Below are 20,779 nucleotides of genomic sequence, written 5' to 3'. Positions count from 1 at the left end.
TTTGGTCGTAGAAACGGTACGCGATCTATCGGCAGCTGGTCTCACTTCCAGCAGAGAGAGGGAGAAACATCACGCAATTCATAAACCAACAGTTGAACATTTCCTTTGTTTCTTCTTTTTTAAGTCATCGTGAAACTAGCCAACAACCACAGAGCCTCAGCTCAACATAACCGACAATGTTGTCAAGGCAATCAGTGTTTGCTAGATCACTAGCTAGGAACTTGTATAAACCTAATTTCAGGCCAAGGTCATCGGTATCTCAAAGATTTCAATCGACAAAATCATCGACACCACCACCGCCACCTCCATCCGATAAATCAAAAGCTCAAGTATTGATTGTAATGGGTGTTTTGGCACTTGGGTCAACCATTGCGGCTGCATATTATAGAACAGAGCAGCCAAAATCTGCATTTGAACCAGCATCAACCTTTGAATCATCATCGTCACCAGAATTCCCCCCTGGCAAAATCTCAGTCATCTTTGTGCTTGGAGGACCCGGTTCGGGCAAGGGAACACAATGCGACAAACTCGTCCAGGAAAAAGGGTTTGTTCATCTTTCAGCTGGAGACTTGCTTCGAGCAGAACAGAATCGGTCGGGGTCCCAATACGGCCAGCTAATTGCCCAATGTATCAAGGAAGGAACCATCGTGCCACAAGAAGTCACGGTTCAATTGCTCAAGAACGCCATCAAGGAAAACTATGAGCATGGGAAAAGCAAGTTTTTGGTTGATGGGTTCCCGAGAAAGATGGACCAAGCATTCACGTTTGAAAACACCATTGCCAAGTCTGCATTCACCTTGTTTTTCGAGTGTCCCGAGTCGGTGATGTTGAAGAGATTATTAGAGCGGGGCAAGACTAGTGGTCGCGCAGATGACAATATCGAAAGCATAAAGAAGAGGTTCAAGACTTTTATCGACACTTCGATGCCCGTGGTTGACTACTTCGACAAAGAAGGCAGAGTTGTTAAAGTCCAATGTGATCATCCCGTTAACGTTGTTGCTTCACAAGTTCTAGACGCATTGAAAGCTAGAGGTATCTAAAGTAGACTAAACTATTCCCGTACAATCGTTTTCCATTTTTTTATTTTCTTGAAATAAACAATAAAAGTAGAGATAGAGACCGCATACGATTATTTATATTTACATATATTCATCGATAGACTGACTTTGCAGCGATTGCCTCTGTTGGACCCGTGATGATGATGATGATGGTTTACATCATTGGTGATCTATGTTTTGGAACAGCACGTGACCGCCGTGTAGAAAAAAAAAAGGTACACCACATCCGAGATTTTCGTCTTCAAAACAACACTTACATCTGCTTACTATTCACACAAGCCTTGTAGCCAACAGCAATTACACCCACCGACCAGGCGAATTAGAAAAGAAAAGAAGGAACATGAGTACAAGTACAAGCACGGGCTTACCACCCAATTGGACCATCAAGATCTCGAAAACACACAATAAAGAATACTATTTAAACCAATCGACGAAAGAATCGTCGTGGGATCCTCCCTACGGCACCAATAAAGAACAGTTAGCTTTGTATATACAGAGATTGAAGAACAACGGCTATAAACCACTTGCTAATGAAGAAGGGAAAGTGAGGATAAGCCATATTCTCATTAAGAACAGCTCATCGAGAAAGCCCAAATCATGGAAATCACCGGATGGAATACTGATATCACGAGATGAAGCCATCGCTGTGGCCAAAAAGCATCTAGTCAAGATTTTGAATGGCGAAGCTACCTTTGCTGACATTGCTGAAACTGAAAGCGACTGCAGTTCCCATTCCCGCGGTGGCGATTTGGGATTTTTCGGGAAGCGCGAAATGCAGCCAGCGTTTGAAACTACGGCTTTTGGCTTACATGTTGGCGAAATCAGTGATGTTATTGAAACCGACAGCGGCATTCATATACTTCAAAGAACTGGTTAGCCGAGTGGTGTATAGCAGTAATTTTACCAGTATAGTAATGAACAAAAATGGTGTCCCCAGATGAATCACCAGAGGGTTCAGCACAGACAAAAAAAAAAAAAAACCACCTCTAGATCAAAGAGCCCCGGGAGTGTATTAGCCAAATGCCAGTGAAGAGCCGTGCCAGTGAAGGGCCGTGCCAGTATGAGGTTGTTGGCGAAGTATATGCCGTATTGAATTGCCTCCTCCCCTTCTTTACCCTCTACCCAAGGCCCGTTCTCTGTCTCCTTCTCTTTGAAAAAAGAGTATCAACAAGCGACCCGTTTAACCCAGCAGCCTCTCCACTCCGTCTACAACCGGTTTTGGACCACAACTCGGCTTCTTCGACCCTTCTCATGAAACGGCACGTCACACGCCACTCGGGAGTTCCCTCCTACGTGAGATCCAGATCTCCACCAACCTCTAACTGCATTGTCTTTGACAAGCGGCAGAAGAAAAAAAACAACGCTAAAGAACCCCCAAAAAAAAAGATTTACGAAACGCTCGTCAAACAGCCCTCTTTTTGCTTTCTGCCTCATAACAAAAAGAACGAAAAGAGGCTCAAACGGGCCAAAAGAAAAGGGGGCGGCGAAACGATGTATTGGCTTGCACGGGCTCTCTGTTTGGAGACACAGGCCACATGTCTCGGACCATTTGGATTCAACTTGTATTCCATCGGGTCGATGGGCGCTAGACACTACTTGCATACGACAACCACCACCACAACGGTGACCTCGTCGTCGTTGGTGGAGGTTTACACCAACTATACAAACTCCGCTGTCACTTTCTTTAGCGGTGGTGGTTTTGGCGGTGGCGGCGGCGCGTTTGGTGGTGGTGCGTACGGTAATTACACGGCGAGTAATTTTTCAACACCGCGAATTTACAATTTTCGGGGTATAAATGACACGAGACACACCACCACCACCACAATTCAGACTTCTCATATCGCCACCACACGGTTTTCTTGCCAGCAGCAAGATCAAAGACACCAACAGCTAACGTTTACTAGGAATTGCTCAATGTGCAGACAGTTGGAGAAAGAAGGGTCCGGCGCCCAATTGGTGCCCACAGAACGAGAAGTGTTACCAACAAACGTTAAACCCTTGCATTATGATCTTACGCTCGAACCCAATTTCGAAACTTTTAAATTCAACGGTGAAGAGACAATTGATTTCGAAGTTAAGGAGAGAACAGATTTCATCACTTTGAACTCGTTGGAAATTGACGTGAAGGAAGCTAAAGTTGACGACGTGCCAATCACGGATATTTCGTACAACACCAAGAAGCAAACGGTTACTTTCAAGTTGCCCGATCATTTGGTCAAAAACTCAACTGCTCAATTGCACTTGAAATTCGTTGGTGAACTAAATGACAAGATGGCTGGCTTTTACCGCTCCTCGTATCAAGACGGAGAAGGCGGCAAGACCAAATATCTCGCTACCACGCAAATGGAACCAACCGATTGCCGTCGAGCTTTCCCTTCATATGATGAGCCGGCAGCAAAAGCCAAGTTCACCATCAAGTTGATTGCCGATAAGGATCTCGTGTGTTTGTCCAACATGGATGAAAAGGAAACGGAGTTGTTGGAGGGCCACAAAAAGAAAGTCATCTTCAACACAACCCCCTTGATGTCGACTTATTTGGTTGCTTTCATTGTTGGCGACTTGAGATATGTTGAAAACAACTCGTATCGTGTCCCGATAAAAGTTTACGCTACACCTGGCTCTGAGCATTTGGGACAGTATTCCGCTGATATTGCAGCAAAGACCTTGGCGTTTTTCGATAAGAAGTTTGATATTCCTTACCCATTGCCCAAATGTGACATGGTGGCAATCCATGATTTTTCAGCAGGTGCCATGGAGAACTTTGGCTTGATCACTTACAGAACCGTTGACCTTTTAATCGACCCGGAAAATACCAATGTCAACACTAAACAACGAGTCACTGAGGTTGTCATGCACGAATTGGCCCATCAATGGTTTGGTAACTTGGTCACCATGGACTTTTGGGATGGCTTGTGGTTAAATGAAGGCTTTGCCACTTGGATGTCGTGGTATGCTTGTGACTCGTTATATCCAGATTGGAAAGTTTGGGAATCGTATGTTTCCGACTCGTTGCAACATGCTTTAACTTTGGATGCGTTGAGAGCTTCTCATCCGATCGAAGTCCCCGTCAAGAGAGCAGATGAAATCAATCAAATCTTTGATGCCATTTCATATAGTAAAGGTTCCTCTTTGTTAAAGATGATTTCAAGATGGTTAGGCGAGGATGTCTTTATTAAGGGAGTTTCAAACTACTTGAAAAAGCACAAGTGGGGCAATACCAAGACGTCTGATTTGTGGCAAGCATTGGGTGAAGTTTCCGGCAAGGATGTTGTTACTGTTATGGACATCTGGACTAAAAACATTGGATTCCCAATTGTTAAAGTTGAAGAGTCTGGCGATGAAATTAAAGTTACCCAGAACAGATTCTTGGCTACTGGTGATGTCAAGCCCGAAGAAGATAAAGTCATCTACCCGGTCTTTTTGGGATTGAAAACAAGCGAGGGTTTAGATGAGTCTTTAGTTTTGGATGAAAGAACAAAGACATTCAAATTGCCAGGTAAAAAGGATGGTAATGATGATTTTTTCAAAATCAATGGAGACCAAGCTGGTATCTACCGTACCGCCTATGATCCTGCAAGATGGACAAAACTCGGCCAAGCAGGTGTCGACGGCAAACTTTCAGTCGAGGACCGTGTAGGCTTAGTTGCCGATGCCGGTTCTTTGGCCTCTTCGGGATTCATTAAAACTTCAAGCTTGTTGGACTTGGTCAAGTCGTGGTCTCAAGAGTCAAACTATGTCGTGTGGGACGAGATCCTCAGCAGGATCGGATCAATGAAGGCAGCATTGATGTTTGAAGACGAAGCCACCAATAACGCATTGAAAACATTCACCCGTGACTTGATTGGCGCCAAATTGAACGAGATTGGATGGGAGTTTAAAGAAACGGACACGTTTGCAGATCAACAATTGAAATCATCGCTTTTCGCTTCCGCCGCCAACGCAGATGACCCAAAAGCAGTTGCATATGCCCGCGATGCATTTAAAAAGTTTGTCGCCGGAGACAAAAAGGCCATCCACCCCAATTTGAGAGCTACGATCTTCAACATCAACGCCAAGGAAGGCGACGCAGCCACTTTTGACCAGTTGTTTGCTATATACAAGAACCCGCAATCCGTCGAGGAGAAAATCGCCGCGTTGCGTGCATTTGGTAGGTTCAAGAAACCGGAAATCATGGATAAGGTCGCTGGCTTGTTGTTGCAATCGGACGTGGTGAAGCAACAGGACATCTACATCCCCATGCAGGGACTCAGAGCCCACAAGGAAGGTGTTGAGAAACTATGGGACTGGTTAACTGTCAACTGGGACAAGGTTTACCAGATCTTGCCCCCTGGCTTGTCCATGTTGGGGTCAGTGGTGACGTTGGCTACGTCTGGATTCACTAAAGAAGAGCAAAAGCAACGCGTGGAGAAATTCTTTAGCCAAAAGGACACAACGGGTTATAACCAGGGATTGGCACAGTCGTTGGATATCATTTCCGCCAAGGGTAAATGGGCCCAACGTGATTCAAAGTTGATCTACGATTGGCTCGCGGTGCACGGATACACAAAGTGAGAGTACAAGCTAAAAACAAAAAAAAAAAAGAAAACTTGCAATAAATAGTATGCGAATTAATAACATGCAAACGTGAGGTTGAGAAGATCTTTTTCTTTTTTTTTTTCAGTAAGATTATCTCTTTTTCTTTCGTAACTTTCATTTCATTTCGGAACCAAATCAAACAACAATTGTAAACCAGGCACCAACGGATTCGCCATTGCTACCGTGACATCATCACTTTCGGGACTCGATACTAACCTGATATCTCTACCAGTGATCACCTGGATGAATTTGTTCGAGCCCTTAGCGAAATTGCTGATGGACAATATTTCAAGCACGTCGTCCTTAACGAGAAAAAGATCGTTATTCTTGAAATTTATCGACTTGGCCTTAAAGTCAAATAGCAAAATCACATATCTCGACAAGAACCCGTGCTTATTGACAAATATAGCAAACTCGTCGTAAACAAGTAAAAACTCTTGATTGTTGGATAGTTTAAACATACCCAAGGGAATAACGTGTGATGAAGATAGCAATTTCTTGATACTTCGCACAATGGTGTTGGGAGTGGTGGTGGTGGCGTTGCCATTATCGCTGGGTCCAGATGTTTTCACAAACTGGTCGATTTTCTTTCTAGGGACAGGCTCAGATTCAACGTCGGGCAACTCGGGCACTGGTCTGGGGATCATATGCTCGAGCTCAAGGATTTCAAACCCCTTGTCTGTATGCACGGCAAATGACGAGTTCAAGATTGAGATGCCGTAGCATTCAGCCTCAATGTAGAACTTCCTGTCATCTCGAAAGCGGCTGAAAACGCCATTATTATCGGTTTCAGGGATCATCACCTTAAAGTTGGTTAGGTTTCCCTTTTTCTTTGCCAAAAATAGCATCGGCACATTCTTGTGATTGGCCATCGAGAAGAAAAGCACCGGGTCATTCGACAAGGGAATACCGTTCAATTCGGTGGCAGTCTGAGTGTATACGTTTATTATTTGGTGGATCAAATAATATTTCAATGTCCGGTCGCTAAGGATAATCACCAACCCAGTACTGGTATCGACGTGAATCTTGGAAAAATCCGATCCATTCATGACTTTTTTCCATCTCGATTTGGACTCGCAGCAGTACAAGCCATTGTGCAAACCCACCAATGTGAATTTGTAATCATTATAAATAAAAGTGACGCAGCACTTGATAGAGCTGAATGTCATTCTACCTCGAGGTGCAGCAGCACTGTAAATGTCTGCCGGGATCGCCATTTGTTTCATCATGTTTAGCGCATTCGAGCTGATGGCGTAAATGGGATCAAACGGGACTAGCATTTGCAACTTTTGCACTCTGTTGTGGAAATCATAAGCAAAACACGTGCTTGAAAGCAGCCTGATTGTGTATGCCGGCGAGCTGTATAATCTCTTGCACATTGCTGTTTTAGCAGAGCTGATGTACCCCATCCAGGCATCCTTCTCGCGCTCAGTCTTGCAGAGAAACGTATTTGAATGTCTTGGTTTGCCCGCGTACTTGATCTTGATTCCATATTGGATGGAATTGTCCTCGTCCGATTGGGTTTGCGACGGTGTCCCTTTCAAGTGCAGCGACGACGACGTTGACGTGAGTTTAATCGGAGATACAGACGAACTGACAATTTTTTCAGAAAATATTAAAAAGTCAATCGGCACAGGATCTTCACAAATCCGGTACTGAGCCCCCGACGACGACGACGACGACGATGATGACGACTTTGAGTTTTTAATTCGTTCGGTGATGAGCAAATAGTTGTCCAAAATGACAATGTGATTGATCTGGGTGGTGATCTTAAGGTCGCTTTTCCTCGTCAAGTCTCCCCGGCATATAAACTTTCGGTTAGCAGAATCCAAGTTGAGATTGACCTGGCGGAAACCCGACTTCCACAGAAGCTCGGTTTTGATTTGCTCCATTGCGTGCGCGCTATCGGCGGTCTTTTTCGAGTCATTGATCTTGGATCCTAGTTTCTTGATTTCGTCGCTGGCTTGTTGGAGTAAGAAATACTCTGGTTCGCTTTTTTGGTACTTTTTTTGAATGTCCAACAATTGCAAGGGGATCTGTTGATACCTTGAGTTGAAAGTACTGATGAACAAAATCGAAACGTTAACTTTCAAGTCGCGCACCTCGGGCAAGGTACCAATCTTTTGATCCAAAAAGGCCTTTAATCTTGCAATTGCTAGTAAATCTTCAATCATCGGCATGTTGTTCATATACGTCACCAAGTACGGGCGAACATCTCTTGCCCAGTCGCAATAGATATTGGCAATCTCAATCACGCTGTTTATGAATTTCCCCTCGGCCACCAAAACTTTCAAAAGAGGCTCAAACAATTGCTCTTGGTGGATTTGAACAATTTTTTGCACTGCGGGAAGTACCTCCTCGTCAAATGCCTTGATTCGCGAATTGCTAGTGAAGCTCTTTGCAGCATTGACAAACTCGGGACAAACAACATCGGCAAAGCATTTTGCTCGCTGGATAAACGTTTGCTCGTACCTCAATAAATCAAACAAGAGCGACTGCCTCTTGATTAATGTTGGGTCTAAGCCGCGCAAGTCCTCGATAGTTAGACGCCAATGGGCGGCCCAGTCATTGTCCAATACGATTTTCTTGATTTCCATACTTCTCATCTTGCGCTCGAGATTCTTCAGCTTGCTGAATTTGCACGACAGTGCGTAACAGAGCACTTCTTCATCTTTCAAATGACGAACCGGCGAATAGCATTCTGTGAGGACAGGCAATACACCATTGACATACGCCGCCTCGTTGAAAACGACAACCGACTTGTCGACTTTGCTGTTTGCATTGTGCAACTCCATCATTTCAATTGCACCCGCTTGCAATAAGGCATCAAATATGAGTTGAGAACCTTTGGTGATCAAGTCCAAGGGTACGTCGCTCCTGTGGAACGCCAATAATCTTATGATTGCTTTCTTGAGTTCCTGTTTCGAGAATGTCAGGTCTATCAACCAATACTGGAGCTTGCAGCACCACTTGAATAGTTCGGATAGCGACCAGATTTTAAGACATGCCTCAAAGTGGTGCGCTTGCAAAGAAGCTGAACAAACGGGCAACTGTGGTAGTTCCAACGGCAACGGGGGCAAGTCTTGATTTTTTCTTGCCATGGCGATGGCCTCGGGTATCGGCGGTGGAAGTGCCGAGGGCACTGGAGGAGGAGGAGGAGGAGGAGGAAGTGCCTTTCGTGTCGCCTCCTTCTCCTTAACAGGGAGCTCGGGCAAGATCGAATAGTCAAAGTACTCGGACGCGGGGGACTCAAAGTCGTCCCTGTGGCGGTCCATCGAGTCGCTGTCGTCGTAGAATGGATTATCAGAAACCACCCGGTACGTCAGTCGTGGACGGCGCGGGCTCCCTGGAGGTGAGTTGGCGTTGGCAAAGTAGCCGTCATTACCGCTCGAAACTGACAAGTTTTTGCTATGAATTGATCTCTTTGGCGAAGGCGACCGACTATATACCTCGTTATCTGCAAAATGAGTCAAGGAGTTGACTGAGGACCGCTGTTGCCGATGTCCGTGTCTGAAATGTGGATTTGTCGGGGTCCGAGACACGTCGCCATTGAATTGGCTTGTATCATCCAAACGATGACTTCCGTACAAAGTCGATGGTGAATCAGTTTTGGTGGTGGTGGTGGTGGTGGTAACGTTGGTGCTTAAATTTGGCACCTCGGGCCATTTTGGAGAAGTAGAGGTGACTGACTCCTCGATTATAGCCCTCGTTCGTCGTTGAGATGGCGAGTCAACTTCAAAAGAGTATCCGGATTGATCATAGTCGTCCGTCAAGATTTCCTCCAAGTTTTTCATTGGATAGGGCGGTGTTTTGTCGAGTTTTTCCAAGTCACCCAGCAGAATTGGATACGGAGGAGACGAAGAAGACGAAGTTTGCGAAGTGTGCGAGGTATACGAGTGTTCGAAGTTCAACGAACTCATACTCGGTCGGGATATCTGTTGGTAGCCACGCAGCGGTCGCAGTCTCTTGATGGATATACTCGCATGTGTGGAAGTAGTGGGGAAAGCGGGTATTGACGGCGAAGTTAGGCTTTGCTCTTCGTCATACTCCAGGATATCTTTGGGGCCCTTTGGTTTTGGTGATGCAAAGGAGGTGAAGGATTCGTCGAATGAGTGGTTTGGCAGTGCAAACGTTGTCCCTTCTTGCGTGGGTACTTGCAAAGGGAACGGTCTGGAGGAAGATGGCGGAGCTGTTGCTGAAGAAGGAGTTCGCGGAGTTTGTTGTTGTTGTTGTTGTTCTTCGAATTGCGTGTGGTGAAGATGAAAAGACGAATTCGGCGACAGGTATGCCTCGAAACTCAGGGGTTCAATGGGTTGGGTTGCATATCCCGTATCAATTGTAAAATACTCACCCGGAGGAGGTTTCCTTCTTGGAGGCTTTGTTGAAGTGTTCATGTTGAAGTGGTTTTACAACAACAACAACAAGAAATGAAAGTCAAGTGGGGGGGTTTTTTTTGCGTGTTTTTTCTGTTAAAAACTTGACGAGATACTACTAAGCATCGATTGTATCTTCTCCAACGGTATTGTATCAATTCGGGCTCTTGACTTGAATGTTATACGTCTATATCTGATACAATAAAGTGTACAGGTGTATAGGCGTATAGGTGTGTGTGTGTGTGTTATCAAATACTCTCACTACTGTTGTTTTGCTTTAACCGAGTGCCAAAGGCTACTATATAATTTTTCTGCAACCAAAAGCAAAAAGTGTGTGTGTAAAAAGTGACCCTCGTCATCATCCATCAGCCAGTCAGTACAGGAGGAAGGAAGGCAGTGTAGCCGTGTTATGGCAACCACAGTCTCTAGGGATTCTTTCCCGTGCTTGAAGTGAGACTCGTGATAACCCACAGCCTTTATGTCTTTCTGCCGTGCCGCAGTAGAAGCCCATTTTAAGTTTTAGCTTGTAGTTGTTGATCATCATCGCTATTGAGATGCACTCGAAGGGGGGGGCTCTCGAACCGATGTGTGAGGGGGGAGTCTTGTCAACGACGCAGCCAAAGCCTCGTTGGATGCTTGAGGTTAAATTGCGCACCCACACAGACCCCCCTGAAGGTACCATTTGAAAAGCTACTCATCTCCTTTTTTTTGATAACCTCCATAGCCCTCATTTTCGAACCCCTCTGCGTAAACTCGGCTCTGTTGAAGTGGGCATTGATTTATTCTACAAGTCCGGTTCGTAAATCTCGTCGTTGGCGCATATTATCTACTTGTACTGCCCTCATAGTAGACCCCTGTGAAGTGAAGCAGAACGCGTCTCTGGTGAGACAAACAAACAGAGGAGAAAATTGAGAGGGAAGAGCAAGAGAGACAAACAAGCCAACAAAGGGATATTGGGATACCGGGGTAACTACAAGGACTTTACTACGCCGCACAGACACATATATATATCTAACATCGAAGCAATGTCGGCCTCGTTATACACGGAAGAGATCAATAAACTAATCTCGGAGGGATCCAAGGCGTATTCAGCGAAAATATACGATGAAGCTTCAGGGAAATACGGGAAAGCATGCGAAGCCTTTTCGAAGCACCATGAAGGCAGGGAAGATGGCGACTTGTTACTATTGTACGGCAAGGCGTTGTTTCAGAGTGGAGTGAGCAAATCCAGTGTCTTGGGGGGAGTTGAAGCCAATACGGGTCAAGTTCCGGATGCAACAACAGTGGAAAAAAAACAAGATGAGCAAGACGAGGAAGTGGAAGGTGAACAAGAACAAGAACAAGAACAAGACAATTTCCAATTCTACGATGCTGAACCAATTGAAGGTGAAACGGCAGAGGCGCAGGCCCAAGAAGGAGACGGATGGGAAGATGTCAAGGAAGGCGAGGAACAAGAGGGACAGGAACAGGAGGATGAAGAACAGGAGGAAGAGGATGCTAGTGATTTTGAAATGGCATGGATGGTGTTGGACGTGGCTAGAAAATCCTTTGAAGACAAACTTGACACTTTGAAGAAACCCGATATCGAACCGCCATACTTGCTGGATGAAACGACACCCACCGATGACGAATACGTCAGCACGTTGATAAAACTTTCCGAAACATACGATATCCTCGGTGAAGTTTCACTAGAGGCGGAAAATTTCCCGCAATCAGCACAGGATCTACAACAATCGTTGAAGTTGAGATTGCAACTATACCCAAAGACATCTTCATTTCTCTCAGAATCACATTACAAATTGGCCTTGGCTTTGGAGTTTTGTGTCGAAGAGCCCCAACTGCGTCAAAAAGCTGCCGAACAAATCCAATTGGCAATAGACTCAACCGAAGCCAGAAAATCCAAAGTGACAGACGAGCAGGAACGCAAAGAGATTGACGAATTAGTTTCTGAGCTCAAGGAGAAATATGAAGAGCTTCGAAAGGATCCCGAGGTGGAAATCACACAAGAGCAAGTGGACATAATTAAAAGCCAATTGGGAATCGGTGGCGGTGGCCAAGCCGAGAAGGCTAAAGTATCGGCTGCAGCCCCGGTAGTAAATGATTTATCCAATATGGTGAGGAAGAGAAAAACGCCAAAGGAACAACTGGACGCTGGCTCTAAAAAGAGCAAAAAAGAATGAAAAAAAAAAAAAAAGACTGGCAAAAAACTGAGAAAAAAGGGTTTGGTACGATATGTGTTCTGGGATCAAGTTTCACACTTTCTAAAGGTTTGACCAGTGTTTGCCCTAATTGTCGCTTGAGCTCATCTCCCTTCGTGTGTTGTGGCCACTTGTGAGATCTGCATCTTTCAAGATCTGTATCCAGAAAAAAAAAAAAAAAAAAACAGAAATTGATCTCCAATGATGCCATGTGTGTAGAGACAAAAGGGATGATAACCATTTTATTACGATAACAGATGATGTGTGAGATACTTGGGTTGAAATCCTCGACGAGAGTAAATCCCGACTGGAAAAATCCAGTCGCGTTTGCTTGTTTGAATACATGCTCAGAGCGTGTAAAGTGTGGGGCAACGAAAGATGGAAAAATCACAGAGGATATAAATACCATTCGGCTCTTTCTCTTCCAGTTTGATCTCGCATGATTTTGCAAAAGTGGTGAATCTACCAATAAACTGCCATCCACCGACACTAACACCATCAGGGTACCATACCATCCCGTCGTCGCTGTCGAACTCCGTGCGTTTCTCTATTCCATTTTTTTTTCCCTCTGATAATATGTCAACTGATTCCTGTCACCGATACCGAATCGGGTAATTTCCGTCGGCGTTTTTAATTGCTTGTAATTCTTGATAATGTTTTTTTTTTATATTTTTTTGCATCCCTACTGTTCAGGGATTGTCTCCAGCTTGTCCGAAGCGGAGTCGAATGAGCCGCCTCCCTCTCGATAGGTTCAGACTTGGCTCGTGTTGCGTGTATATGTGTGTGGCGGTATTGGTTTTGTCATATGCAAAAACTGGCGGACAAATGTGGGCATGGCCCGGGGAGCACATTCCAGCGCACGTGACCACCAGCCGCCGTCTTCTCCTACCTCTGGCGAGGCGTACACATTAGACAAATCAGAGAGCACCAACGAGCGATATCGATGTATATGTAGTAGAGTTTTCCAAGCCCCACACGATAGCTTGTCTCCACAGGCCAACGGGAGACCAGCAGGGACAGGACAATTCCGTATACGCGTCCCCGTGTCTCCCCCTATCTTCCCCTATCTTCCCCTCTCTCTATCCATCTGCCTTTATGAAGCTGGAAAAGAGCCAGCGAGAGAGGCTGGGAAAAGCAAAGTGTTGTGTGATTGGCCAATCTGGAGAGGCTCCCTTTTAACCGAGGAACTAGCAGCAGGATGAATGGAACAATCCGCGAAATAAAAATAAAAAAAAAAAAAACACCAAACTATAGAGGCTCGGAGAGATGGAAGCGAGAGAGAAAAACAGAGAGAACGAAATCTGGGGAAGGAAGCAATAATACTAGGGGTGGTAGCGCACGCTTTTCCCGACTAAGGGGGCGGGAAAATAAAAAAAAAAAAAAAGAGAGTAAAATGCAACGGTACTTCGGAGTTAGCAGTGAAATTTTTCAGAAACAGGAAAATGACACACCATTTCGACAACGATAGACTCACATACTCTGAGTGTTTTTTTTTCAACATTTCCCAATCATATAAATTGCATCATATTCTTTCCCCCCAGGTTTTTCCCAAATCTTCCTCTTGCTCGATTTTTCTTCTTCTTTTTCTGCATAGATTGCCCTTTTCATTTTTACTTATTTGTTAACTTTTGCAAAAAAAAAAAAAGAAGCAAATACTAATTTATAGAAGAATATTTTTCGCACCATGGCGTACACCAAGATAGATATCAACGAAGAAGAGCAGAAGTTCCAGCAGGAAGTTGCTGCAATCAAAAAGTGGTGGTCTGAGCCAAGATGGAGAAAGACCAAGAGAATTTATTCGGCTGAAGATATCGCTAAAAAGAGAGGTACTTTGAAGATTGACTACCCATCGTCGCAGCAAGCTGACAAGTTGTTTTCGCTCTTGGAGAAGCACGATGCTGACAAGACTGCTTCGTTTACTTTTGGTGCCTTGGACCCAATCCACGTTGCTCAAATGGCCAAGTACTTGGACTCGATCTATGTTTCGGGATGGCAGTGCTCGTCGACTGCCTCGACCTCAAACGAACCAAGTCCCGATTTGGCGGACTACCCAATGGACACCGTTCCAAACAAGGTTGAGCACTTGTGGTTTGCGCAGTTGTTCCACGACAGAAAGCAGAGAGAAGAGAGGTTGACCTTGTCCAAGGAAGAGAGAGCCAAGACCCCATACATTGACTTTTTGAGGCCAATTATTGCCGATGCCGACACTGGTCACGGTGGTATCACTGCCATTATCAAGTTGACCAAGTTGTTTATCGAACGAGGCGCTGCCGGTATCCACATTGAAGATCAGGCTCCAGGTACCAAAAAGTGTGGCCACATGGCTGGGAAAGTGTTGGTGCCAGTCCAGGAACACATTAACAGATTGGTTGCTATTAGAGCTTCTGCTGATATCTTTGGCTCCAACTTGTTGGCTGTTGCCAGAACCGACTCTGAAGCTGCTACGTTGATCACCTCCACCATTGACCACAGAGACCACTATTTTATTGCCGGTGCCACCAACCCAGACGCTGGTGACTTGTCGTCATTGATGGCTGAAGCTGAAGCTAAAGGTATCTATGGCGATGCCTTGGCTGCGATTGAAGTCAACTGGAACAAGACTGCTGGTGTCAAGTTGTTCCACGAAGCTTTTATTGACGAAGTCAAGAAGGGCAACTATTCAAACAAGGATGCATTGATCAAAAAGTTTACCGACAAGGTTACCCCATTGAGCCACACCTCAAACAAGGAGGCTAGAAAATTGGCCAAGGAGTTGATTGGTAAGGACATTTACTTTAACTGGGAGGCCTCGAGAGCTAGGGAGGGCTACTACAGATACCAAGGTGGTTGCCAATGTGCCGTTATGAGAGGTAGAGCTTTCTCTCCATATGCTGACTTGATCTGGATGGAGTCTGCTTTGCCAGACTATGCCCAAGCCAAGGAGTTTGCCGACGGCGTCAAGAGTGCCATTCCAGAGCAATGGTTGGCTTACAACTTGTCGCCATCCTTCAACTGGAATTTGGCCATGCCCGCTGACGAGCAAGAGACTTATATCAAGAGATTGGGTCAATTGGGTTACGTTTGGCAATTTATCACCTTGGCTGGTTTGCACACCACTGCCTTGGCGGTTGACGATTTCTCCAACAATTACTCCAAGATTGGTATGAAGGCTTATGGCCAACAAGTGCAAAAGCCAGAAATTGAAAAGGGGGTTGAAGTTGTCAAGCATCAGAAATGGTCCGGTGCCACCTATATTGACGGTTTGTTGAAGATGGTCACTGGTGGTGTCTCGTCAACTGCTGCTATGGGTGCTGGTGTCACCGAAGACCAATTCAAAGACAAGCATTAAAGCAAGCAAGCAAGCAAGCAAGCAAGCAAAAACAGAGCCAATGATGTTGCCTCTGTTTTAGATTATGAATTGTAGCTTATGTTTAGCATATACACGAAGACTTGTACATTAAAAAGAATAAATAAAATCTGTCATGTATCCCATCATTTGGCCAGGTTGCCCTAACTCTACACCGTTGACTAATGTTCAAGTTTGCAACATGGAATCTTTTTCCTCCTCTCCTTCCTCTTTCTCTTCGCGCTGCGGCTTTAGCTTCAATTCCTCGATTTGGAAATATTGCGAGCCTTTCAGATAATCGGGAGTCACAAGATATATACCGGGAACATCTCCTTAATTTTTTCTCTTCTTTTTTTACTTCACATACCATCAATTTGTTTCAAGATATGGGATTCATAGAACCAGGAAGACCGCTATATAAGAAGGAAAGGTTTCTAAACTACAAATATATCCTTTCGTCTCCAAGGCGACTCCGTGCCACGTCTCGCAACCTTCACAAACCAAAATCGCATGACACATCTGACCCTATCGCCAGCTCCATGGCACCCCGCAAATGCTTTGAGAGTTTACCATTCAACATCATTTGCGAGATCTTTGTTCTTGCAGGTCCAAACAACAACTTGCCGCTCGTGAACAAGAACATGTACAAGAACTTGCAATTCTCGGGCGATGGCACAGACAGAAGGAACGATGAGCCCGGAGACGAGCATCTGGCCTTGTCGCTGTGGAACAACATCTCGCTAGTCTTCTCCATGATCAAACGATATTTCCTATTCGATCTCAACACCATGATCGGGTCCGGCGCGGCGGTGCTAGATTGCAAAATCGACTTTTACCAGGGGGTGCTAGACGAGTTCAGCGCCACTTATATCGAATGCGAGCGAAGTGGATTTTACCAACTTTTCGCGCGCAACGTGCAGATTGTGCGGGATTTATGGGCTGAGTACAAGTGTTGCGCGGGGCGGTTTGTCCTTGAGGAGTCCTTGTTGAACTATAGGTTCTTGTCCAAGGCGTTATTGGAGAAATTGACGAGCAAGAATTTGAGGCTCGGTCAAGCGGAAGATGGTGACGAGGACGAGGAGATGGAGATGCTTCGGTTCAAATCGCGCGATGAGATTGAGCTTAATCGACAACTACGGTTGAAGTTCCTTCGGTTCAAGTTTTGGGAATTGGACGTGTTGAGATGGCATGCAGAGGTGGAGTTGCGATCGGGCCGGTTCGAAGACGTGTCGCAGTACCGCGATTTCGCCAAGTATCTACAACTTTTGAATGGTACCCAGCTTGAAGTAAATGAGGATGAAGCATCATCGAACCCTCCACTACCGCACTATGAAGATGATGATGTGACAACTTGTCAAGGGTTCACATTGGACGAGACAACGTATTATCATTTCGAATTCGGCTACTGTTTTGGCAGAACCTTTTTCGGCGAAACGGCGGCTTACACCAACCGTTGCCGGATCCCACGACACTTGTACTTGAAATCCATCAAATCGCTACGAGCTTTTCAACTCTTGGAGAGCTTGACTTACTTGATCCCCAACGTCAGCACCGACTGCGATCGAGTTCTCCTGGATATCGTGTACACGCTCGATCCATCGCGGATACACTTTGACATGCGCGTTCCCTTCTTGAGTGTAATCATCTTGGTGTTGCACGATGGCGGCGAGCCCGACTCTCCGCCGACTCGACTCTTGGGATCGTTGATGGAGGCATTCAGCTTATATGACAAGTACTCGAAATTGGACTACAAGTCCTATGGAACCAATTCCAAGGGGCAGGACGTGTTGGAGAACTTGTACGATGGCATCAAGTACATGTGTCTTTATTTATTGGGGTCGGAGACTGATGAGATTTTGAAAGAACACAAGAGACAGCTCTGGACGTTGGTCTTGAAGCTCAAGAATTACGACTTGACTCATCTCTTGTCCAAGTTCGCAGAGAGTCCCGATCTCGATATCTTGAGTCAACAATTATAATTATCGTGCATTCTAAATATATAACTCATCAAAAAGAAAAACCGCACACACTCACACACTCAGACACACACTTACATACATACATACAATGTAATCAATATTGCTGGTCAATAATGTGTTGGTGGGCATGCGGCTGCTGGTGCTGGTGCTGGTGATGTTGCTGTTGTTGTTGTTGCTGCTGATATGGGTCTGACAAGTGGTGCTGCACCGGAGTAGGTAAAGTAATCTCGTGAAACCAAGGATGTTGCAAAGCCTGTCTTGCAGTTATCCTAGCCTCTGGTCTCATCTGCAACAAGCTTTGCAAAAGGTTCATCCCCATCGAGTCCAAATTAGGCACCAACAACCTCAAATCCTGAGGCACGAAAATCTGCCAGTTATTCTTGTAGTTTGAAAACTGAGTAATATTAGGCCACGTTCTCTCATTGGGGGTACCCATCAACCTGAAAATCTTGATCAACTGATCCTCGTTCGCGGTTCCGGGAAACAACGGCTTGCCAGTGCACATCTCGGCAAATATACACCCGGCTGACCAGATATCTATACTTGTAGTATACGCCCTCGACCCCAATAACACATCGGGCGCCCTATACCACAACGTAACGACCTCGTTACTGAAGGTATTGAAAGGAATGCCAAACGCTCTCGCCAAGCCGAAATCGCCCAACTTCAACTCGCCCTTATTGTTAATTAACAAATTCTGCGGCTTTAAATCACGATGCAAGACACGGTTATCATGACAAAACATGATACCCTTGAGCAATTGAAACATAAAGCTCTTGACGATCTTCAAGTCTAGCGCGCCGTGATTACCATGCACCTCCATATATTTCTTCAAATCTTTATCCATAAACTCGAAAACTAACGTGAGCTTGTTTTCCGTGTGTATCACGTCGTATAACGTGACAATGTTTTCGTGATCTAGCTCTTTCATTAATGATATTTCTCTGATTGCCGTGGACGGTGTGCCTTCTTCCGAGTCCAAGTTAATCTCTTTTAGAGCCACGAGCGCACCCGTGGCTCTGTTTCTGCCTTTGTAGACGGTGGCATACGTTCCTTCGCCTAGTTTTTCAAGCTGTTGAAACCTAGAGATTTTTCGAATGTTAGTACCTAAGAAATGAACACGTTGTTTTAAACGATGCTCGATACGTACTGAGAAGATGATCCGGCCATTTTCAACAGTATAACTATAGCGTCTTTTGATGGGTTGGGGTTGTGTTTGAGTTGGTGAGTGGTGAAAGTTGGGAAATAAACCCATGAGAGAGTATTTTCGTCATTTTGTTCAAATTTAGAAATGGAAATGCACAATAAAATGGAGTGGGTTTTGTGTCAATTTATGGATTTTTGTTCAAATTACATATATCGGGAAGAAAGACAACCTTCCAACTTTCCATCCTCCAAACCTCCAAACAGCCGAAAACCTGGTGGAGTGGAAGGAAACATTCATATACCTATATAGCGGTCTCTAATTTTCAAAAATTTAGTGGTTTCTTGGGGCCTTTTTCATCAAGTTCAACGAGCTCTCAACCCAACCGTCGGCCCCGCCTTCCATGGCGATGATATCCAAAACTCTCAATTGCGAAATCTCCCGCAGTTCATTGTTGAACTCGGCAACCCTTTCGCAGCTCATGATGGCCGCGTTGCGCGTACTTGGTATACGTAGCATCTCCTTCTCGATCCTCCATCCGTTCAAAATGGCGATATCCTCAACGTGGTCAACGAGAGACCCATATGTTGAATTCTGCGGCGTGTGCGAGTTGCTGCTGCTGCTGCTGCAAAATGGTGCATTTGAGCTTTTTTTGCGTGGTGGATATCGCACTCTTGCCCCGTTTAAAGCATGCGAACAGCACGGGATGACAATAAAGGGAAAGCCTAAAAGCGGCATCCAACACGTCAATTCGTCGGAGTGGTTTCCAATGAGGAAGGTGCTTTCGGGGAAATCCTCAGTGGTGCATACTTTGGGCGATTGGAGAAGACTCGAAGCAGAGTGGTAGTTCACTTGGTGGTTGTTGTGATGGCTATTGTGATCGGGCAATTCTGCAAATTGCCGTCCATTGTCCTTGATGCCAGGTGCCATCTTTGCGAGCGACGGGTGTGGTTTGAGTAGGATGCTCGGCACAATAATCTTTTCCAACAAATTGCTTTGTACTTTGTTTGGATATGTCGCCCATGACTTACGAGCTCTCGCGTCGATCCCTTGTCCCTTGTAGCCCTCCAGAATCAAGATGTGCACAAGCAAGCCGTTGCCGCAGCCAAGGTCTCGGAATTCAAATTGTCCGATTTGGAAATTCTTGATTTTCCAATATTCAATCAAAAAAGCGGCAATCGCCAAATCTTCAAAGACGTGCTTTTTCGGATCAGTGCTCTCGCACCAGTTATTTACCAATTCAGACGAGTATTTGGACTTGAGATAGATATATCGGTTCTGGAAATCGACTTTGGCAACTACCAAATCATGGTTGACGCGTTTTTCATACCCGGATTTAACCCCCGCTGAGTGCCTTGTTGACGTTTGCAACAATCTCAACGCCGTTCGTATTGGTCTCTCCAGCGAGTCCATGGCCTTGATTCGCAGTTTCTCCTTTACCCAGTCGCTGCTCTGGAATGGGAGATAGTGTACAGAGACCTTGCTGTCATGGTGCAATATTCCAACTCCATACACTAGAGGTAGATAGTAAGGGATTTCTTCTTCCTTGTGGATGTGCGGTATGTACACCACCAACGTTGACTTTTCGTCTTTGGACTTGGCAACCAAGCACGTCTGGTTGATTATGTAGTCCTTGAATGGGTTCCGCGGTATGATCCGCCGCACAATCTCCAACCTGTTGCCCAATTCTAAAGCAGGCGACCCATGCGAGGGCGGTATCTCGCGTATAGCGATGTCCAAGAGGTCTCGGTGTAAAAAATGCGTCTCCGTGCTCTCGACGCCAGTTTCTCGGACATCGGGCATCTCGTTGACCAACTTGCTCACAAACTTTGTGTCTCCCTTGTTTGGATCATAGGTGTTTTCCACGAGTATGTCCGCTCGAAGAATGACTGTGGAGTTGATATTTGGCAGTCTAATGATATTGAGCATCGCTTGCTCGAAATGCAGCGAGCTGAAATTGACATCTTTTTCGTAGATCGGTACCCATCGTTCACCAAGTATGGAATCTGTGCCAATGACGAATGAAGGCTCGGCTGTACTGTTGTGGTTAGACTGAGACATCGAGCGATGAGATCATTATCTGGGTTTGGTTCTGGCCATGGCTCCAAGGCTGCAATTTTTTTTTTT

The 20,779-nt window shown here is 45.4% G+C and overlaps 9 protein-coding genes across 9 annotated transcripts; 6 read left to right on the top strand and 3 right to left on the bottom strand. All coding sequences in view use genetic code 12, as the record gives it.

Moving 5' to 3' along the window:
- Positions 1-176: 176 nt before the first annotated feature.
- On the top strand, positions 177-1,040 carry LODBEIA_P25970 (uncharacterized protein; the record flags this gene model as incomplete). Its single annotated transcript, XM_066972613.1, has 1 exon — positions 177-1,040. The coding sequence occupies one exon, from the start codon at positions 177-179 to the stop codon at positions 1,038-1,040; it is 864 nt and encodes a 287-aa protein (XP_066829535.1).
- Positions 1,041-1,398: 358 nt separating this feature from the next.
- LODBEIA_P25960 (uncharacterized protein) lies at positions 1,399-1,935 on the top strand (the record flags this gene model as incomplete). Its single annotated transcript, XM_066972612.1, has 1 exon — positions 1,399-1,935. One exon carries the CDS (start codon positions 1,399-1,401, stop codon positions 1,933-1,935), a length of 537 nt encoding a protein of 178 aa, XP_066829534.1.
- Positions 1,936-2,078: 143 nt separating this feature from the next.
- LODBEIA_P25950 (uncharacterized protein) lies at positions 2,079-5,609 on the top strand (the record flags this gene model as incomplete). Its single annotated transcript, XM_066972611.1, has 2 exons — positions 2,079-2,135; positions 2,469-5,609. 2 exons carry the CDS (start codon positions 2,079-2,081, stop codon positions 5,607-5,609), a joined length of 3,198 nt encoding a protein of 1,065 aa, XP_066829533.1.
- A 143-nt stretch (positions 5,610-5,752) lies between these two features.
- On the bottom strand, positions 5,753-9,553 carry LODBEIA_P25940 (uncharacterized protein; the record flags this gene model as incomplete). Its single annotated transcript, XM_066972610.1, has 1 exon — positions 5,753-9,553. The coding sequence occupies one exon, from the start codon at positions 9,551-9,553 to the stop codon at positions 5,753-5,755; it is 3,801 nt and encodes a 1,266-aa protein (XP_066829532.1).
- A 1,478-nt stretch (positions 9,554-11,031) lies between these two features.
- LODBEIA_P25930 (uncharacterized protein) lies at positions 11,032-12,186 on the top strand (the record flags this gene model as incomplete). The annotated part of the gene is made up of 1 exon (XM_066972609.1): positions 11,032-12,186. One exon carries the CDS (start codon positions 11,032-11,034, stop codon positions 12,184-12,186), a length of 1,155 nt encoding a protein of 384 aa, XP_066829531.1.
- A 1,702-nt stretch (positions 12,187-13,888) lies between these two features.
- On the top strand, positions 13,889-15,532 carry LODBEIA_P25920 (uncharacterized protein; the record flags this gene model as incomplete). The annotated part of the gene is made up of 1 exon (XM_066972608.1): positions 13,889-15,532. One exon carries the CDS (start codon positions 13,889-13,891, stop codon positions 15,530-15,532), a length of 1,644 nt encoding a protein of 547 aa, XP_066829530.1.
- Positions 15,533-15,915: 383 nt separating this feature from the next.
- On the top strand, positions 15,916-17,508 carry LODBEIA_P25910 (uncharacterized protein; the record flags this gene model as incomplete). Its single annotated transcript, XM_066972607.1, has 1 exon — positions 15,916-17,508. One exon carries the CDS (start codon positions 15,916-15,918, stop codon positions 17,506-17,508), a length of 1,593 nt encoding a protein of 530 aa, XP_066829529.1.
- A 94-nt stretch (positions 17,509-17,602) lies between these two features.
- LODBEIA_P25900 (uncharacterized protein) lies at positions 17,603-18,678 on the bottom strand (the record flags this gene model as incomplete). Its single annotated transcript, XM_066972606.1, has 2 exons — positions 17,603-18,590; positions 18,659-18,678. The coding sequence occupies 2 exons, from the start codon at positions 18,676-18,678 to the stop codon at positions 17,603-17,605; spliced, it is 1,008 nt and encodes a 335-aa protein (XP_066829528.1).
- A 307-nt stretch (positions 18,679-18,985) lies between these two features.
- LODBEIA_P25890 (uncharacterized protein) lies at positions 18,986-20,713 on the bottom strand (the record flags this gene model as incomplete). Its single annotated transcript, XM_066972604.1, has 1 exon — positions 18,986-20,713. One exon carries the CDS (start codon positions 20,711-20,713, stop codon positions 18,986-18,988), a length of 1,728 nt encoding a protein of 575 aa, XP_066829527.1.
- Positions 20,714-20,779: the final 66 nt, after the last annotated feature.

Source organism: Lodderomyces beijingensis (assembly GCF_963989305.1).
Source record: "Lodderomyces beijingensis strain CBS 14171 genome assembly, chromosome: 3".
In the NCBI taxonomy this organism is placed as follows: domain Eukaryota; kingdom Fungi; phylum Ascomycota; class Pichiomycetes; order Serinales; family Debaryomycetaceae; genus Lodderomyces; species Lodderomyces beijingensis.
The sequence above is the reverse complement of the archived record's forward strand: the minus strand, read 5'-3'. Positions and strand labels throughout refer to the sequence as shown.